Consider the following 18,022-nt stretch of genomic DNA (forward strand, 5'->3'; position numbering starts at 1 on the left):
GATTAAGTGTAATTCTTAGTTGATTGAAAAAGTTCAAATCAATAGCAGAACAAATAAGAAGAATCAAGTAGGCAGAAAGATAAAAGTTTCTCTATTCTAAGAAGAAGGGAGAGTATATTTTATTATGTTTTATGATAAGTCTTAATGATTAAGAACCATATCTCAATTGATCCTGTAAATGAGTCTTAGTGCAATTGTATGTCTGAAAAGAGAAATCAAGAATTGAAGAAATGGTTGAATCAAGAAGCCAATCATACTTAGGTCCAAAACAAGTCTTAGAGTTAAGATTGTGACATTGAGTGACAAGTATTAGGAAGGTTGATAACATTCATCAAATGTGGAAAGTTGTGATGTCTTGGATAAGACAAAAACCAACTAGAACCAATTTTATGAAATATTTTGTCTTGATAAAAGCTACACTAACTCTTGAATATTCGTTTGTCAAGAAATGTTCATTGACAAAAGAATCTTATATGTCAAGGAGTAAGTGGGAGTCTTAATGATCTTGAAAAGTTTCAAGAACTAATCAAGAATAAACCTTATCGATCATCACTAGCACACGACTTGAGGTTCATAACCTATCGTGTTGACACTATATTGTTTATGTGCCGTTCCAATTGAGTTAATTATGCATGTAAGTTCTATGAGTTCTCATTTGAACGCATAAAAGGCAAGCACCTTGATCAATGAAAAGTACATTGATAAGAAAGGGTGAGTTGTTTAACTACTTGGAAGACATGGTGGGCAGCCGTGTTACCATAAGGAAAGAGATCAAGATTAAAAATAAAAAAATTCGTCCATAAGAGTTTGGATTTATCGCAAACTTTGGTTTTGACAATTCGCATGGATAAGAACACATACACCATTGAAATTTAAGTGTCATAAGATTTTCTCCTTCATGAAAATGATTGTGAGAAAATGCTTTCACTAAGAGAGATTTTAAGAAGATAGCGATTGTAAAATTGTATTCTCAAATTTTATTATGGTTACGGTATCCCTTTCCATGATCCGAATTGTGAGATTTGGCAATTAGTCTGAATTGTTTAGACACACATATGAGCTATCTTAGACAAAGGTGTATGAGATTAAGAAGCTTTGATAAAATATTATCAAAGCATTAAGTATTAGAAATATGAACTTAAGAAATTCAATAGGTATTGTTTTTCTGTAAGTTAAGCTGTTTTCTAAATACATGTCAATGCTAGTGAAACATAAGTGTTGTGCTTACTTGATAATAATCATCATGATAGTGGGAGCATAAAAGTTGTGCTGGTATGATTATTAAGTCAAGTATTGCAAGTTAGCAGTATTAATTATAGAAAACAAGAGTCATACTTTGCAAAGTAGTAAGGATGTAAAGTTGTTTTTCTATAATTAAGGGAGAAAATATTATGCTTCATTTCAAATCTAAAGGCTTAGGTTGTGGAATGTTAATATTTTTTGGTCAAAGATACATAGTGTGTTCTTAAATTTCGATTATGATTACGGCATTCCTCTTCATAGTTCGAATTATGAGAACGTAGCACATAAAATATTATGGCAGAAGATTGATAAAGTATTAAATCTTCATGTAAGACATTATGCATCATGTCCCATACGCTTCAAGTATAGGATCGATTGCAAATGCTATAATATTTTACCATTCTAAAATTTTTCAAATGTCTAGCGCATTAAGAGGGAAAAGGACAAGAATCGGTTTTGACTAAGATAATTAAACAACTATCAAAGGACGATCTAAAGTTCGATGAGGATTGGTCGCTTGTAAGTAGTTGGAAGTATGATATTGGATGGAGCATATATACATTATTATGAATAGATAGGATTCTATTAAGAATGAGTTATGGTATGGTAAGTATGGAAAGGTTTCCATATTGGGAGTTAGATATTGAGAATCTATGTCTAGATTAGAAACTTTATGCAAAAGGATGTTCAAAGGAATGCACTTTGAGTGAGAGACATCACATCTATGGAATTGTCTTGTAACAATTTCCGATAGAGAGCTTTGTAATTCATTGGCAATAGTCATTGTGACCTTAGTGCAGTGACATTACAAAAGGATCATTGCATAAAATGTTAGAATCTAGCATATTCTATAAGTGGCAAGAATTTGATATTCTTACACTTGTGAAAGGATTAGGAGTTGTGAAATGAGTATGATTGGAAATGTGTTCATTTGATCTATTTCACAAAGTAAGGACCATAGGTAAACATTGTGTGCATGCTAAGAGCATGGGACAAGTATAGTTATAGTTCAAGTAAGAAGTTGATTACCCGAAACGACAAATAATGAGTAATCGATATGGTGATAAATAAAAGGTGTTTTATTTATACTCAAAGGTTTGAGGCCATATGGGATTAGTATTATTCTTGTGTTTCACCTTGCATGTTTTGACTTCCTAAATAATTTAATTGGTTAAGAACAGTCAAATTATTTGAACGGGCCACAGTCGTTCATATGTTGGAAGTAGGTATGAATGAAGACTGTCGTGAATTGGTGTGTGGATTGTCTAAAGAGCATTAGACATAAGCAAATGTTTGTTGCAACGTTCATGAGTGCTTATGAATATGATTTGAGTATTGGATTAAACCTACACTCACTTGGATCACTTCATGGATTTTATCACGAGTGGCATTTGTGGCTTCCCTTATTTTAGTGAAATCATGGAACAAAAACATAACCCCGCTCGTTTTGAAGGACGAAATATGTTTAGCAGCCTAAACCTGAAATGTATCCAGGAAAATTATTATCTTTAACCAATAAAGGTTGAGGTTGAGCGCCTCTGCTTAAGCATGTAGGTTTTGAGTGAAAAAAGAGAGGTACATGTAAAAAAAAAAAGAGAGAATTACGAAAAGTTTGAAGAATTTTGGAGCAAATAAAGTGAAGATCAAAAGATCAAAATTCTGAAGAAATCCAAAAAGTTGAAGATACCAAGAAATCAAATCAAATAAGGTGGTGAATTCAAAGAAATCAAAGATCAAATTGTTCAGAGAAATGAAGAATTCAAAGAAAGCTCCATAGTGGTATCATAAATTGTAATTCTAGATTATGTATGCTTAGGTTGCTCAACTAAAAATACCTTGAGGTTAGGAGGTTTTCTGAGGATGGATTCGGAGGGTTGCATAAAATGAGCATTGTTCGGAAAAAGTGGGCAAGTGTTTATGAAGATTGTGAGTATTTAAAGTATGGGGGGTACTTTAGGAAAATTTTAGACACAAATGCATGCGTTGAGGTCTTGGCATAATGGCTGAGTTTTAAATGGATTGTTTAGTGCGATATTGGTAAAATAAAAGTAAATTTGCTTGGGGGCAAGCAAAGGCTAAGTGTGGGGTATTTTGATATGTGTATTTTTAGATATATTTTTATGCACTTTATCTTAATATTTTGGCCTTATTTATTTTATTTTAGAACTAAAGAGTACTCATAATGCTTTGAATTATGTTTTGCAGCTATTTGTTGTCAATAAAGCACAAGAGAAAAGACTGAAGCGGAAACTGGGCTTAGAAATTAATGGGTAAGAAAAGGGTGCTGCGGTTGTGAGTACGCCCCGCGTACCTTAAGGTTACGCCCCGCGTACCTGCTTGCACCGGATATACATGATCGCGTGATTATCTGTATTACGCGCCACGTAATCCTAAGTACGCCCAACGTACTTAGGTCGGCCACAAAGATTATAAATGTCGATTTTTAGCCAACCAGGAGGGGGATTCGACTTCTAACCTAATTTAGTCGCCAATTAACTTCTGTTAAGCCGTTTTGAGGGTCTAGAAGGCGGCCGGAAGGCCGTTAAGCTAACGGGAGCAGAGATCTGAAGGATTGGAGAGCAGATACATGTCGGTAATCATATGGATTGCTAACGTGACCATGTTTAGCACTTCCTTATGGGACTTTTTGTATTTAGTTTCTGATTTGGGTGTAAAAACCTTTTACTTTGTGTTTATGATTGAATGAAGTTTTGATTCTTAGACTAATTGTTATGTTAAATAATTTATTTATGTTTAATTTATCTTGCCAAGCTTGTTCAAAGATCCTCATGCGTTAATGATGATTATTTGCTGTTAATTGTTAAGTGAATTAAGTTGTATGAAAACCTGCTTGATTTGCTTGTCTCTTATGATTTTTGATGACCATTGAGATTATAAGACTAGAAATAACGAATGTGAAACTAGGATTAACTTGGGAATAAGTAAGTTAATGTGTGAGCCTTGTTTGATGACCATCAACAAGAGGTTAATTAAATGTTTAAATTAACTAAATTTACAAGTCTTGCTTGATACGAACTGAACACTAGGAAGCATGTTAGTTTAATCAATTGATCACTGTTTGAATTAACTTGTTTGCTAAAGGATTAGTTATAGTGAACATGAATCTAATCAATTTAGGAATCGGTGAACATGAATAAATGAATTTGTGTATGCAATTGTTTATGTTTTCAAGGTGGAATTTATCTAAACCAAAGTACCTAAAGAGATTTGTTTTTCCTGTTAGTTTATCGAGAATGGTTAATTAAATATTAGTTTGAGATTTATTAAATTATTCTTTTCGTGTGACATGTAACCTATAATTAAATATATTAAATTAATCCACCGTTCCCTGTGATCGACACCCGACTTACCTAAGCTATACTATAATCTGACTAGGTACACTGCCTATAAGTGCATAGTTAGTCTAAGTTTGTTAGGTTATAAATATTAAAATTAATGGGTACTTTCGTGCACATCATTAAACTTAAAGGACTAGAATTGTAATTGTAAGATAATTGCAATTGGGCTATGGATTACCTTTTAATATAAGGTTGGACGAATTCTATGGGGAAACCCATTAGAAATCGTCCAAGGCTTATTAAAGAAGGTTCCATGGGTTGCTTAGGGCCTAAGCATCCAAATTAGGGTTTCCTAGTTGAAAACCCTTATAGCCTACATGTATATATAGTACCCTTAAGCCCCAAAAACGTGGTGAACTTGTTCTCTAGGGTTTACACACGTTTTGGGCAGCCTCCTATCTCCTTATTCTTCATCCTCTTTCTCTTGGTGTTTGTGAACCATTAGAGGAGTGACATTTGTGACTCTAAGCTTTCTAAAGTCATTACAAGGAGAAATTGTGATTGTTATTGCTACATAACAATCAAGGTAATATATTAAACCCATTCTTATGTTAATATTGATTATCATATGCTAGATTTAGGGTTTAAAGTCTTGGATGAATAGCATGTACAATAGAGAAACCTAGATCCAAACATTAGGGTTTGTATGAGCACATAGGATGTTCTTATGGCTAAAACCCATAATAAGTGCCATTATGGAGTCCAGATCTGGGGATTGAGGTAATGTCTTAACTGTTTAAGACCAAATGAGTAGAAAGAGTGAATCTGGGGAGTACGCTGATCGTAATTCCTGTACACCCCACGTACTGCCCCAGTGTCCCCGATGACCAATATGGATTCATGAGTACGCTGAACGTACCAAGAGAGGTACGCCCCGCGTAACCTCACTATGGACTTTTGGGCTTAGTCTTATTTTAGGCCTTGAGTGTTAGGCCTAGAGTTTGGACTTGTTGCAATAGAATCTTGGACCAGAGGATTATATATGTGCTTTGGACCCTTGAGTTGGGGTTGCCATTAGATGTGAGAGAGTTGGACCTCGAGAGATCTCATTTATTATTGGGCCTTGGTGGGCATAATGGATTTTAGGCCATTGATGGGCTAGTTAATGGACTACCTTTAGACCTAATGAGCGAGAGTTGAGAATTAGTTCCTAATTGGGATAATTGTGGGTTCGGCACAAAGTTAGAGGTCGGTGCGTGGCAGCAGCGTTTATAGGGACTGTTCATCATCCGAGGTGAGTCTTCTCACTATACGTTACCTAGAGTGGTATTTATGTGTGACCGGAAGGTCTCACGTGCTTACTTGAGTTATGCATCTTGTCTATGTGATATTATGCTATGAGTTATTTTAGACCGAACCGGAAGATCCAACGATTTATGAGGCCGGAAGGCTGAACCAGACCGGACCAGAAGGTCTAACGATATATGAGACCGGAGGGCTCAACCAGACCGGACCAGAGGGTCCAACGAGCTGCAGGACCGGAAGGTCATCATGGGTAGGACCGGAAGGTCTACCAGAGTTGTGGAGCCGGAAGGTCCACTCAGACACATCGACCGGAAGGTCTCGTAGAGCCATAGCCTCGAGTGGCTAGTTATATGTATGTGGTATTTTGGGGAACTCACTAAACTTCGTGCTTATGGTGTTATGTGTTATGTGTTTCAGGTTCTTATTATGATTGCGGGAAGGCGGCGACTCGATTGTACACACAAGAAAAAAGAGTCATGAATGAGGATCCTGGATTTTGATAATTACTTTTGAAAACTATTTTGAAATATGTTATGACATCGAAACTTTAGATTTTGAGAATTATTATATGTGATGTTGGTAATTTAAAATCGAAAATTTTGTTTGAAAATTTACGATGTTACACGTTCATCCTAACCGCACTCTCTTAATAATTCTCACGTTGACCCGCCATGCACTGCGCCCACTCGTGATACTTCCACCAACCCTGCAGCCACTCGTGCATGCTAATCGTACATAATGTTGGATCCCATAGACAGTCGAATACTTGACTCTATCCTAAGCCCTTAATCAGAAAGAAAAGGAAGTAATGCTAAATAAACATTCTCAGACTATAAAATCTTTGATATGTGCAACTATGATGCACACACCAAGCAACTATAGTATTGATGTCAATTTCATATAAGGAAGACCCTAGGCTATCAGGCATCATATAATCAACCAATTCTAACATGCAATTCCTGAATATTCCTATCTTATCACTAGCATGTTGTTCTAACATATCACAATATCAACTAAGAGTATTCCTATCTTATCACTAGCATGTTGTTCTAACATATCACAATATCAACTAACAGTATGGTAATTTGTGGTCTACTTACTGGGTCCGACTGATCGTACACATCGCATCCTTTCTCAATTATTATTATTATTATTATTATTATTATTATTATTATATGAAAACAATTTTTAAAATCATTTTTTCAACCTTTTCATATCCTTAGTTCGAGACTGGATTCACACGGGTGTTCCTCTAATTCACTCAAACCAAGACTCTGATACCAACTTGTAACATCCCAAAAATTACAACAATTTAAACTTTTCAAAACAACTCATTTACTAAAAAACGTGTTTACAAAACCATTGTTTCGAAAGCACTATTTGAAATCAGACTCTCCCAATATCCAATTAGCTAGTCAGAAAGCCAAGGATGTGTACAGTTACGCCTTCGCCTTGCCATAATCATTTGAAGTACCTGGAATAATAAATTGAAACTGAAAGCACGAAGCTTATTGAGTTCCCGCAAAGTACCATCATATAAGCAAATCACATGCACAAACACTCATGTCTGGCCCAATCAGCCTCTGGCTGGAATACCAGGCATGTCTACGATGGGCCCAATCATCCTCAAGATGAAATACCCTCGTATCATAAGCATTTTTGGTCCAATCAACCACCAGGTTGGAATACCAACACATGTTAGGTCCAATTGTTTTACGGTAGATTATAGACGTAATATACACAACAGCTAATAATACAACATTTAATATACACTAATAATAACCTCTTCTATTACCGTACATTGTGAGACTCTACTTAGATCATGTGCAAATGAGGTGTCTACAAAAAAAATACAAATGTTATTAAAAAAACTACATTGTTTTTTAAAAATACTACAATATTTATTAAAAACTTGTATTGTGAAAACCGTTGGTACAAATTGTTGCAGGTTTTGTGAAAACTGTTGGTACAAATTGTTTTATGGAAAATTATAGACGTTGATCAACATCTAGAAACGTGTTCAACAAAAGTGCATCTTTGTCACATGATCCTCAGACATGTGTAACAAATACAAGTATTGATGCTCAATAGAAAAGTTGAAAGATTCCATGTGTTTTGACATAAACAACAAAGATACCAAACCCATTTTGTAACTCGGAACATGACCGGACCGAAACTGTAAATAACACTGGCAAAGTTTAATTCGATCCAAAACTCAAAACTCGGTTTGGTACCCGGATCCGAACAAGGACCGAACCCGGACCCGATACACTCTAAATCGGTCCGGTTTTCGGGTTAGTTAATTCACGATCTTCGGTCTTCAGGTTTTTGGTCTTCAGGCCGATTCAGTCCGGTTGCGGCTCGTTGCTCATCCCTAGTGGGTGGTGATGGTAGGTGGTGCTGCGATGGGGGCGGCGGTGACGGCAGTAGTGGTGGTGGTGGCGACGATGGTGGTAAATGTTATGTTATGAAATAAACAAAAGTAATAATGTAAAATGTCACTTTCCTTCGTAGCAGAGAATTAATTCAATCATCTTCGTGAAAGAAAGTGTTTTCTTATTTGATGAAAAGTTTTTTCATTTAGGATTTTATTTCCATTATATAAAGTTGAACCAAAAACTTGAATGTGGTGGAATTGGAATACTTTTCTTCGGAATTTCATTATATTCCAAGAACCAAAGTCACCCTTAATAACCATGATTAAGACTAATCATTCAACTCATTTTATCAGCCTATTTTGCCAGCACATATGAAGTCGGTCTAATAAGAGAACATAGCGATCAACAACGACAATTATGATTATTTGGCAACCGAAACCTTACAATCATAGTTTCAATATTTGTTAAAGACAACTTTGTACTATCATAAGATATCGACAAACTAAAAGATACATAAACCGATCTTTCACCTTATTCCATAACTCAGTTTTCTCATGATTGAAAAAGAAGACAAGAGAGTGAGATCGACATTTAACCCTAGTTGAGCTTACACGATATTCTTTCCAAATTCAAGTTAAATAGTTAAAGTGTTAAAACAACTTGTCTCCACTTGATTCTAAAATCTAAACAGACCCACAGCTTTTTAACAAGTTGATTCACGAATGACGAAACCCCATTAACTAACTGTAGAATAATATCTCAAAACTTTGTAAAAACCAAAAACTATTTATAATTCACATTTTTGAAACAATAATAAATTTGTTTTCTTTACAACGATATGAAACGAATATTATAAGAAGGAAAAAAAAAAAAAAAAAAAAAAAAAAAGTGAAATCCACCGTCTGATGTGGATCCCATCCTGAGTGTCCATCCCCCCTTTTTATTCTCGCAGTCCAACACGAGTTGGAGTCATCAGAGACTCAAACAAACGAAGAAAAGACTCACTCCTCCATTAAAGATTCTCCTTTCCACCTTCACCTTTATCCACCCGGTAACTTTTTCTTTCTTACGATATTTGAATTCTTGATTCCTTATCATATATCTATATGCACTTCATCTCCAATTACTCGCGCATATCGTTTCCCTAAGCTTTTTGATTTCTGTTATCCTTTCGATCAATCGTAAGTTCTTCGTATCTCTAGGGTTTTCTTCTTTCGTTCATGTTCTATTGATTTTCTTTTGCTTTTCTGTATATAAAAAGGTAACCACCCTCGTCTTCGATTCCTCACTTTGTTCTTGTTATGTTCTATGTTGTGGTTTCCATCTTTCTGGAGTGATATTATTGTATTAGTTTAAGAGCAAATCTATGTGCAGCTACTTTCTATGAAATAAAGATGCTAATTAATGCCAATTATCATTTATCACCCCCCCCACCCCACCACCACCATCATTATAAATGCTTTATTTGGTGATATCTTTGACATGGTAGTGAAAAAACAAATCTTTTTTCAACTCTATGAGTATTCGTACTTGGTTGTTAATGTTTTATAGCTTGTGGAACCTAATCCTACATCTAAATAGGACCAACCTAACCTATCATGTCAACTCTCTACAATCTTGTCAAAAAACGTACCCATGTTTGACTTTTGCAGTCAAACGGCTTACCTTTTCACTTCAAACCTTGTTAATTTTGTTTCAAAATGTAAAAAGATCCATGATTGTTGTTAGGATTAGGACTTTTCAACAAAGGGTATGCACTATCGTAACAAATTATATTCGACAATTGACCTAAATCCATGGTTGTTGCTAGGATCCTTATTATATCTCTTTATAAAAATAAAGTTCTTGGCATAAATCTTGTTATATTTGTAATGACAGGTGATATAGATTACACATATCTTCCTTATTCTGATTGATGCCAGACCAAAGCCTGTAATAAATTTCTGAGAAACCTTTCTTAGGTTACAGTGTCAAGAACATGTCTGGTGGAGAGGTTAGAAATGTATCTCCAGGAGATATTCAAATGGTAAATTCTTTTATTTCTAAAAAGTAAGTTAATTCGAGTCTTCAGGCTTCAGCTACAGTGTGAGAGTTTTAATTCCAATGTGGATTGGACTCTGTGTGGGTGTGTGGGCCCTTATGTCAGCCATCTAGCCCTAGGGCAGATAGTCTCAGCTCAGGGGTTGTTGGAAGAATAACCTTTTTGCAGATTAATTTGTAATGAAAATCAATAACTAGAATATTTTGTGGTGTTTTAGGTTCAAAATCTTATTGAACAATGTCTCCCATATTACATGACACAAAAGCAAGTTGTAGATATTCTCTATCAACAAGAGAAAGTGGAGCCCAGCTTTACAGAGCTTGGTATGCAATTCCATCTAATTTCCTTTTATTATACGTTCTTTGTCTAATTCATAACGAGTAAACACGTAAATGACAATTTTGCCCTTGTTTGGTCTAGTTTGGCAAAAGCTTGAAGAACAAAATCAAGAATTTTTCAAGGGATACCATCTAAGATTAATGGTGAAAGAACAAATAATGGAATTCAATAAGTTGCTTGATAGACAAGCTGCATTGATGCATCAATTGGGACCCACAACGGTTAATTTTCAACCTAATAAATCCAATGGATCTCATATCCCACCAAGTAAGCCCATTTTCATTTCCTCTATCCATTCAACTTCTTTGACTTTTTGACTTTTGGGTAGGACAAAAAATGTTACTTTTGTCTTATTGACATCAGTCATGTTATGTTATGTCATGTCATGTCAGCTGTTTTGTTTTTTTGTTTTTTTACAGTGCATCAAAACTCAACAATCTATGCACCCGAAAACACGGGTGGTATTGCACTCAAGACAGAAAACATGCAGCAGCATCCAGCCGCCATTAATTTCTCACGAGGGTTTAATAATAGTGGACTTCCGATACTACCCTCGGGGGTCCCACAAAATATGTTGTTGACCCAAAATTCAAATGTTGGAACGAATGGCGTTTCTGTAAAAACCGAATCCAACTATTTGGGGAATCCTAGGTTTATCTATGAACCTCGACCAACGATTGGTGATGCATCCGTTTCATCTTTCAGTTGCTTGGAATCCGACCCGCATCAGTTAAATGGACCGCTTCTTAATGATAGTTCCTTTTTTGGGCTTTTGGGCCCAATGTCTCAAAACTTTGGGCTATCGGACTCAACCGCTGACTTCACAAATAGTTCAGGTACTCCCTCCTTTCTCTCTCCTTTGATCTGATAGGACAAACTTTTTAGGGCTATTTTTTATAATGAGGGCATTCACGCCTTTTCAAGAGATTAGTCCCACCTTTTTGATGTGACATAAAGTTGCAGCTTTTGTCCTATTGAAATTAGTCCCATATAGGTCAAACACACACTACAACATGTTATGTCAGTCTGTGATTAACATTTCTCTTGCTTTTCAGACATGCTTGATAGTTACTCGAGGTCTGCATTCTTATCATCCGAAAGAGACAATTTCTTGGACTCTCATAGTAGTACGGTTGACCATCAAGGTTTGATTTTTGTTGTTGACCACTTTTTTTCTAGTTTAAAATGATTATTATTATTATTTTTATTATTATTACTATTATTATTAACATCATTTTTGTATCTTAGGGGACAATAAGAGGTTAGACATACCGGAAAACTTAGGTTTTGAAGATTTTGGGAGTGACTCGTAAAACATTTACACGGTAATATTCTTAATCTACATATTAAAAATTGGATTTCTTGTAAAAAAGTTTAAATTTTGCAACATATAAGACCTTACATTATATTATTGTGTGTCTTGTCACAGGTCATATCGGATGACTAAAGATTTGGTCATCTGATATTGGATGACTTAGAGCATTACGCTCAAGTCATGTGATATCAGATGACTTTTGATATGCTCCGGTCATCTGATATCGAATATATCAGATGACATTGGAGCATATCATATCGTTCATTCCTAGGACAGGAAGCTTTGTAAATAGGTTATCGAAATGGGAGGCTTCAGAAAAAAAAAATTAAGTGTTGTAGATTTGGTGTGTGCAATTTAGAGGTTGTAATAATTAAGTTTAGGATCGGTGTTTATAATGATAGTCTTAAGGAATATGTGTTGGGGGTAATAATGTAATTTATCGAAAGATATGATAAAAGTTTCTAATTAACATGGAATGATAATGAATATGATTACTACCCCTTGTGTTGGGATTGTGCTTAGGAATAAGAAAAATGATCGTTTGATCTTCATGAGTTTACATTCACATAGGGTTTTGTATGGATTTTTTTTTTTTTTTTTCATCTTTAACGAGTTGTTTTTCTATTATCAAAGTTGCAATCGATATAGTAAACCTATAAATCAATTTGTGTGAAATATTTATTCCGGTTTTTTTTCTTCATTCCGATTTTGTTGCTTCCCTTTCTGACACGTTTCATGTTAAAATTGATTAATATTGTTGTCATCAATGAAAATTGTTTGTTTGAATTTAAGATTACCATGTGTACAACTTTATGTCTACACATTCAATCATTACTCATTCAACTATTTTATCCAAACATGATTTAATGTGTAAAAAAAGAGACAAACATGTTAGGTGGCTGGTATAAAAGCCAAGTGTCCATTAAAAGCGCAATTGTATTAAAATTGGACCAAAGATTTGATCCATTCATCATTTCTAAAAGTTTATCACCCTAATAAGAATCGATCCACATTGGAAGTAAAACTGTGAATATTGTTTAGAATTCCAACCATCGACCATTTTTGCATGTGAATCATGGAATCAATTAATATACAAGCTCAAAGATGTGCACAAACCGGATATGTTTTGGTCAACAAAGTCAAAACCAGATTAAGTAAAGCAAAAATATCCAAACCTATAAAAACCGGTTTGAAAAAACCTATGTTTCACCGGTTTTCGGTAAGCAAAATTCATTGTTTTGCAATTATGAAATGAAGGCGTTTTCCATGGCATTCGGGACTATTCAAGGGGTTTTTAGAGGCATTTTTCAACTTTTAATTTTTAGAAAAGTGTTTCTTTGGCATCTTGGATAGTATAAAAGATGAAAACCAGTCTTGGAAAACCTCTAAAACGTTGTATTAACAACAAAATGAAAGAAATAATTGATGAAAACAATTCTTTTTATAAGAAATAATTGATGAAAACAATTCTTTTTATTATATGAAAATCGTTTTTTTATAGGTTGGAACCAGTTTCACTAAAACCAGTTCCAAACCGGTTCAAATAATAAAATCCTCAAACCAGTAAAAACATCGGCTTGACTTTAAACTGTTTCAACCAAACCCGTTCCTAAATCGGATCGAATCGGTTTTCAAACTGATTTAAGTTGTTCTTTTTTGCGGATGCACACAAGAAGAATAATTCAAATTGAAATTGCAACTCTTCCAATATAAATGAGTTTCATACCATTAAATATTTAGTTTCATACCATTAAATATTTCTACAAGTATCCCAACACATATTGAGCTTCTTTATTAGTTTGTTAGAGAGTGGCTATAAATCAACATTGGAATTAAAACTCATATGTCACATCTACTCAGATTCAAATCCTAGACAACTCCCACAAATATAGGGCAACTCTAAATAAATTTAAGACCACATAAATACAAATAACATATACACCTATTAATTCATCAAACAACTAGTGATATAGATATAGTTGAACATTCAACATAGACCATAAACTACAAGAACACATATCATATTTTTAATCAAATTTCATGTTCAACAATAACAAAATGATAATAATACATGCACAAATAAGTTTCAAACAACAAATTGAACCCCAAAACAATCCACAAACTCAAGTTTCTTACACATTGATATAACTAAAAGCCACAACCACCATTTTAATCAATACTCTTCATCATCATCAGCACCATCATCATCAACACCTTCAGCACCAACCTCCTCATAATCTTTCTCAAGAGCTGCAAGATCTTCACGGGCTTCTGAAAACTCACCTTCCTCCATTCCTTCACCAACATACCAATGAACAAACGCCCTCTTGGCATACATAAGGTCAAACTTATGGTCAATGCGTGAAAACACTTCAGCAACAGCTGTGTTGTTGCTTATCATGCAAACTGCTCTTTGAACTTTAGCAAGATCACCCCCTGGAACAACTGTTGGTGGTTGGTAGTTGATTCCACACTTGAAACCAGTTGGGCACCTGAAAAATTAACACAAAAGTTTCTTGATTTTCTCATGAATATTCTAATGAAATCTTGAATATCAAAAAATGACCAATTTTCTAGCATTTTTCACAAAAATACCACCTACCCATTTCACAAAATTCAATTTTTAGTGAAATGGCATCATCAAATAATGATTTTTATAGTGGGGAACATTCATAAAGCAATCTTGCAAAAAAACACTTTGAAAAGTGTATTTAGCAATTAATCTTAAGAAGAAACACAATTAATGTAAACAAATATGTATTTAGGGTTGATTTCAAGTAAAAAAAAACAACCCTAACCCTAACCCTAACCCAACCTATTTAATTAAACAGGTTGGGTTGAAAGATCTCAATTCACAACCCAACCTGGTGATTTTGGGTTGGGTATAATTTAACTTTAACCATGGTTAATTAATTAATTACTTACCAGTCAACAAATTGAACAGTTCTTTTGGTTTTAATGGTGGCAACAGCAGCATTAACATCTTTAGGGACAACATCACCACGATACATCAAACAACAAGCCATATACTTTCCATGCCTTGGATCACATTTAGCCATCATGCTTGCAGGTTCAAACACTGCATTTGTGATTTCAGGAACTGATAATTGTTCATGGTATGCTTTTTCAGCTGAGATCACAGGGGCATATGAGGAAAGCATGAAATGGATACGTGGGTATGGGACAAGATTTGTTTGAAACTCTGTGATGTCAACGTTAATTGCTCCATCAAAACGTAGGGAGGTTGTTAAAGATGATATGATTTGAGAGATTAATCTGTTTAAGTTGGTGTATGTAGGTCTCTCAATGTCTAATGATCTTCTACAGATGTCATAAATGGCTTCATTGTCCAAAAGCACAGCCACATCTGTGTGTTCTAGAAGAGAGTGTGTAGAGAGAACACTGTTGTAGGGCTCCACAACTGCAGTTGACACCTGTAAAAGGGTATTTTTGTCAAGAAACGAAAAGGGCTTGATAAAGATTGGATTTTTAGCATACCCTGTTGGGGAAAAAGGGTTAGGGTTATTACCTGAGGAGAAGGGTAGATAGTGAAACCGAGCTTTGACTTTTTTCCATAGTCAACAGACAAGCGCTCCAACAACAAAGATCCCAAACCAGAACCAGTGCCTCCACCAACAGCATTGAACACTAAGAAGCCTTGCAATCCAGTGCAGTTGTCTGCTAGCTTTCTTACTCGATCAAGGCAAAGGTCAACAATCTCCTTTCCCACTGAAAGAAAATTAGTCAAACTAAGTCAAACCCAAAGAAATCAAGATAGTGTTAAACACTAAGTAATTGGAGAAACTGGAGAAAGGGGGGATTGGAGAAAGACAAAGTAATTGTAGATTTGAAACCCTAGAATGGTGGAAGTACCTGTGTAATGACCCCTAGCGAAGTTATTAGCAGCATCTTCTTTTCCTGAAATAAGTTGTTCAGGGTGGAAGAGTTGGCGATAAGATCCTGTCCTGACTTCATCAATGACAGTTGGTTCAAGATCAAGAAATATTGCTCTTGGCACATGCTTTCCAGCACTGGTTTCACTGAAGAACGTGTTGAAGGCATCATGACCAACACCCACTGTAGTGTCACTGCAAATGAGATGAATTTGTTAGATCTGGGTGATTAAAATAATCATAAAACTTCTGATGGTTGTTAGGTTTTCGAGTTCTAGCATCATTGTTTGTATAAGCAGAAACCAATCCATTCTTGTTTTAAGTAGTTCACTTGAGAAACGCGATCCACAATTTGTGTTTAATTCGATCGATTGCGTATTGTTTCAGCGAGAAAAGAAATTGGGGGAAATCAATTTAGTACTGATTTTAGATCATGGAAGTCAACAGGAAATCAAACACAAAATCTAACCAGATCTCTTCATCAGCCGCGTAGAATTTATGAATTCAAAAACAAAAAATGGATCTCCAGACTCCAATCAATGACCTCCAATTAATAAAGTAAGCAATTGACGAATCATTTTTGGTTTTATGCGAGATCCCAAGTTTCACAATACACATTAATGGATTCAGATCCACAACTGTATCACCCAATTAGGGTTCAAATCGTATTGGCATGGAATCTATGCGCCGTGTTAGTAAATCTACGAAGAGACTGAGATTCATATTATAACCACGAAGGGTAAAATCACCGAAAAACGAAGATTTGAAATGGAATCAGAGTCGGGATTGTGTAACGACACTAGATAAAGTTGCAGATGCTTATGGAAACATAAAATTGATATAAATTTACCTGGGCATCATGCCATCGGGCTGGATGCCATGTTCGAGGCAGTAGAGCTCCCAACAAGAATTACCTACTTGAATTCCAGCTTGACCTATGTGTATGCTTATGATCTCCCTCATCTCTCTGTATCTGAAGTGATGTGAGAAGAAAGTTTTTCTTTGTTTCTTTCTTGAAAAATGAAAACCTCTTCTAGTTTTTGCTGTGCAGAACAATTGACCTAATCAAGACTTATAGAAGAAAAGAGAGCGAGTGTATGTATTGATACACTAGCTGTCTCTATAATTATGGAATTGATGCTTTTTGTTTTCTTAATTACTGTTTTTTTTTGGGGGGTTAATGTTTCAAAATGACCACAAATAATTGGTAATGTAAATCGGTAACTTTTTTTTTTTTTTTGCGTGCATAAATGGAGAAATACATCCATCTTAAGGTTAATCGCCGTCAATGCTTTAAATGATATGAATGGTGACATTGTTACAATGTCTAATCTCATTATTTTACAAGGCAAGGTTAATCGCCATTATGTATTTGATTTAAAACCACAATTTTATATACTAAAAATTTATATAATTATAGATTTATATAAAATATATAATGTTTTAAAAAGAATTATATCATTGTTTAATAACAAAAAGTTAACGAATACACAATGGTAACAATTCAATTAAAAAAAATCGCATCATAACGCGTTTTAACCTGCATTGGCACACGTCATGCCTAACATCACATCCATAAAGCTTTTCCAGACGGTGTAGCCACACTTTGCACCATGACATGTCCTGACGTGTGCCATGATCGTTTTGCACTTGAAATATTTTATGTGTGATATGGTTTCTCCAGACCTTCTGTGTGAAATTTTAGCTATTAGCCAAAAAATATTTTATGTGTGATAGGGTAATATATTTTTTGAAATGTATAAATTTAGTCATTATTCTTCTTTTCTTGTAAAATAAACTTTTATACTTTATTTTTTGCAACAATGCAATCCTTGTGACCGGTTATACCCGGTATACCGGTCATATACGAATTTTCTTTTAAGGAAAATGACTTGATAGAGTAAGATACTTTTTGAATTGTATACATTTAGTCTTTATTCTTTTTTTTTTTATAAAATAAATCCTTATACTTTATTAATATGTACACATTAGGTCTTTTTCACCGGATTCTACAGATTTTGCTGATGTGGAAGTACAAGTGGCACTAAATAGCAATTAATTAGCTTAGTCACCGGAGGTGGGTGATCCTCCAGCAACAAGAAAAGGGCAGTGACCCTTCTCTTTCTCGTCTCTCTTCCTTCCGGTCGAACAACAACAGCCAAACACCCTTTACCTGTTATATTTCTCCGATCTATCTCTCTTTGACTCCA

The 18,022-nt window shown here is 34.9% G+C and overlaps 2 protein-coding genes across 4 annotated transcripts; one reads left to right on the top strand and one right to left on the bottom strand.

The window, feature by feature from the left end:
• Positions 1-9,162: 9,162 nt before the first annotated feature.
• On the top strand, positions 9,163-12,416 carry LOC145002235 (uncharacterized). 2 transcript variants are annotated; one of them, XM_078961536.1, is made up of 8 exons: positions 9,163-9,275; positions 10,103-10,250; positions 10,483-10,588; positions 10,686-10,871; positions 11,024-11,440; positions 11,660-11,749; positions 11,853-11,929; positions 12,034-12,416. In XM_078961536.1, the coding sequence occupies exons 2-7, from the start codon at positions 10,203-10,205 to the stop codon at positions 11,915-11,917; spliced, it is 912 nt and encodes a 303-aa protein (XP_078817662.1). In that variant the 5' UTR covers positions 9,163-9,275; positions 10,103-10,202; the 3' UTR covers positions 11,918-11,929; positions 12,034-12,416. The 2 variants fall into 2 exon arrangements, with proteins under 2 accessions (XP_078817662.1, XP_078817663.1); XM_078961537.1 differs by lacking the exon at positions 9,163-9,275 and adding an exon at positions 9,282-9,405.
• Positions 12,417-13,924: 1,508 nt separating this feature from the next.
• On the bottom strand, positions 13,925-16,902 carry LOC145001364 (tubulin alpha-1 chain). Of its 2 annotated transcripts, XM_078960735.1 has the most exons (6): positions 16,663-16,902; positions 15,793-16,007; positions 15,449-15,648; positions 14,845-15,353; positions 14,289-14,411; positions 13,942-14,206 (listed from the first exon to the last, which is right to left on the bottom strand). In XM_078960735.1, exons 1-6 carry the CDS (start codon positions 16,773-16,775, stop codon positions 14,089-14,091), a joined length of 1,278 nt encoding a protein of 425 aa, XP_078816861.1. In that variant the 5' UTR covers positions 16,776-16,902; the 3' UTR covers positions 13,942-14,088. The 2 variants fall into 2 exon arrangements, with proteins under 2 accessions (XP_078816859.1, XP_078816861.1); XM_078960733.1 differs by having other exon boundaries at positions 13,925-14,411; positions 16,663-16,899.
• Positions 16,903-18,022: the final 1,120 nt, after the last annotated feature.

The sequence above is a fragment of the Lactuca saligna genome, chromosome 6 (genome assembly GCF_052625555.1).
Source record: "Lactuca saligna cultivar CGN05327 chromosome 6, ASM5262555v1, whole genome shotgun sequence".
Classification (NCBI taxonomy): domain Eukaryota; kingdom Viridiplantae; phylum Streptophyta; class Magnoliopsida; order Asterales; family Asteraceae; genus Lactuca; species Lactuca saligna.

What these genes read in the sequence shown, in the direction of transcription:
- LOC145001364 (XM_078960733.1), bottom strand. Translation starts at nt 16,775, where the DNA reads ATGAGGGAGATCATAAGCATACACATAGGTCAAGCTGGAATTCAAGTA. An exon ending in CTATCTACCCTTCTCCTCAG is followed by an intron (nt 15,354 to 15,448) that starts GTAATAACCCTA and finishes ACCCTTTTACAG; the next exon opens with GTGTCAACTGCAGTTGTGGA. An exon ending in ACTGTTCAATTTGTTGACTG is followed by an intron (nt 14,412 to 14,844) that starts GTAAGTAATTAA and finishes TTAATTTTTCAG; the next exon opens with GTGCCCAACTGGTTTCAAGT.
- LOC145002235 (XM_078961536.1), top strand. Translation starts at nt 10,203, where the DNA reads ATGTCTGGTGGAGAGGTTAGAAATGTATCTCCAGGAGATATTCAAATG. An exon ending in TGGATCTCATATCCCACCAA is followed by an intron (nt 10,872 to 11,023) that starts GTAAGCCCATTT and finishes GTTTTTTTACAG; the next exon opens with TGCATCAAAACTCAACAATC. An exon ending in TGACTTCACAAATAGTTCAG is followed by an intron (nt 11,441 to 11,659) that starts GTACTCCCTCCT and finishes CTTGCTTTTCAG; the next exon opens with ACATGCTTGATAGTTACTCG.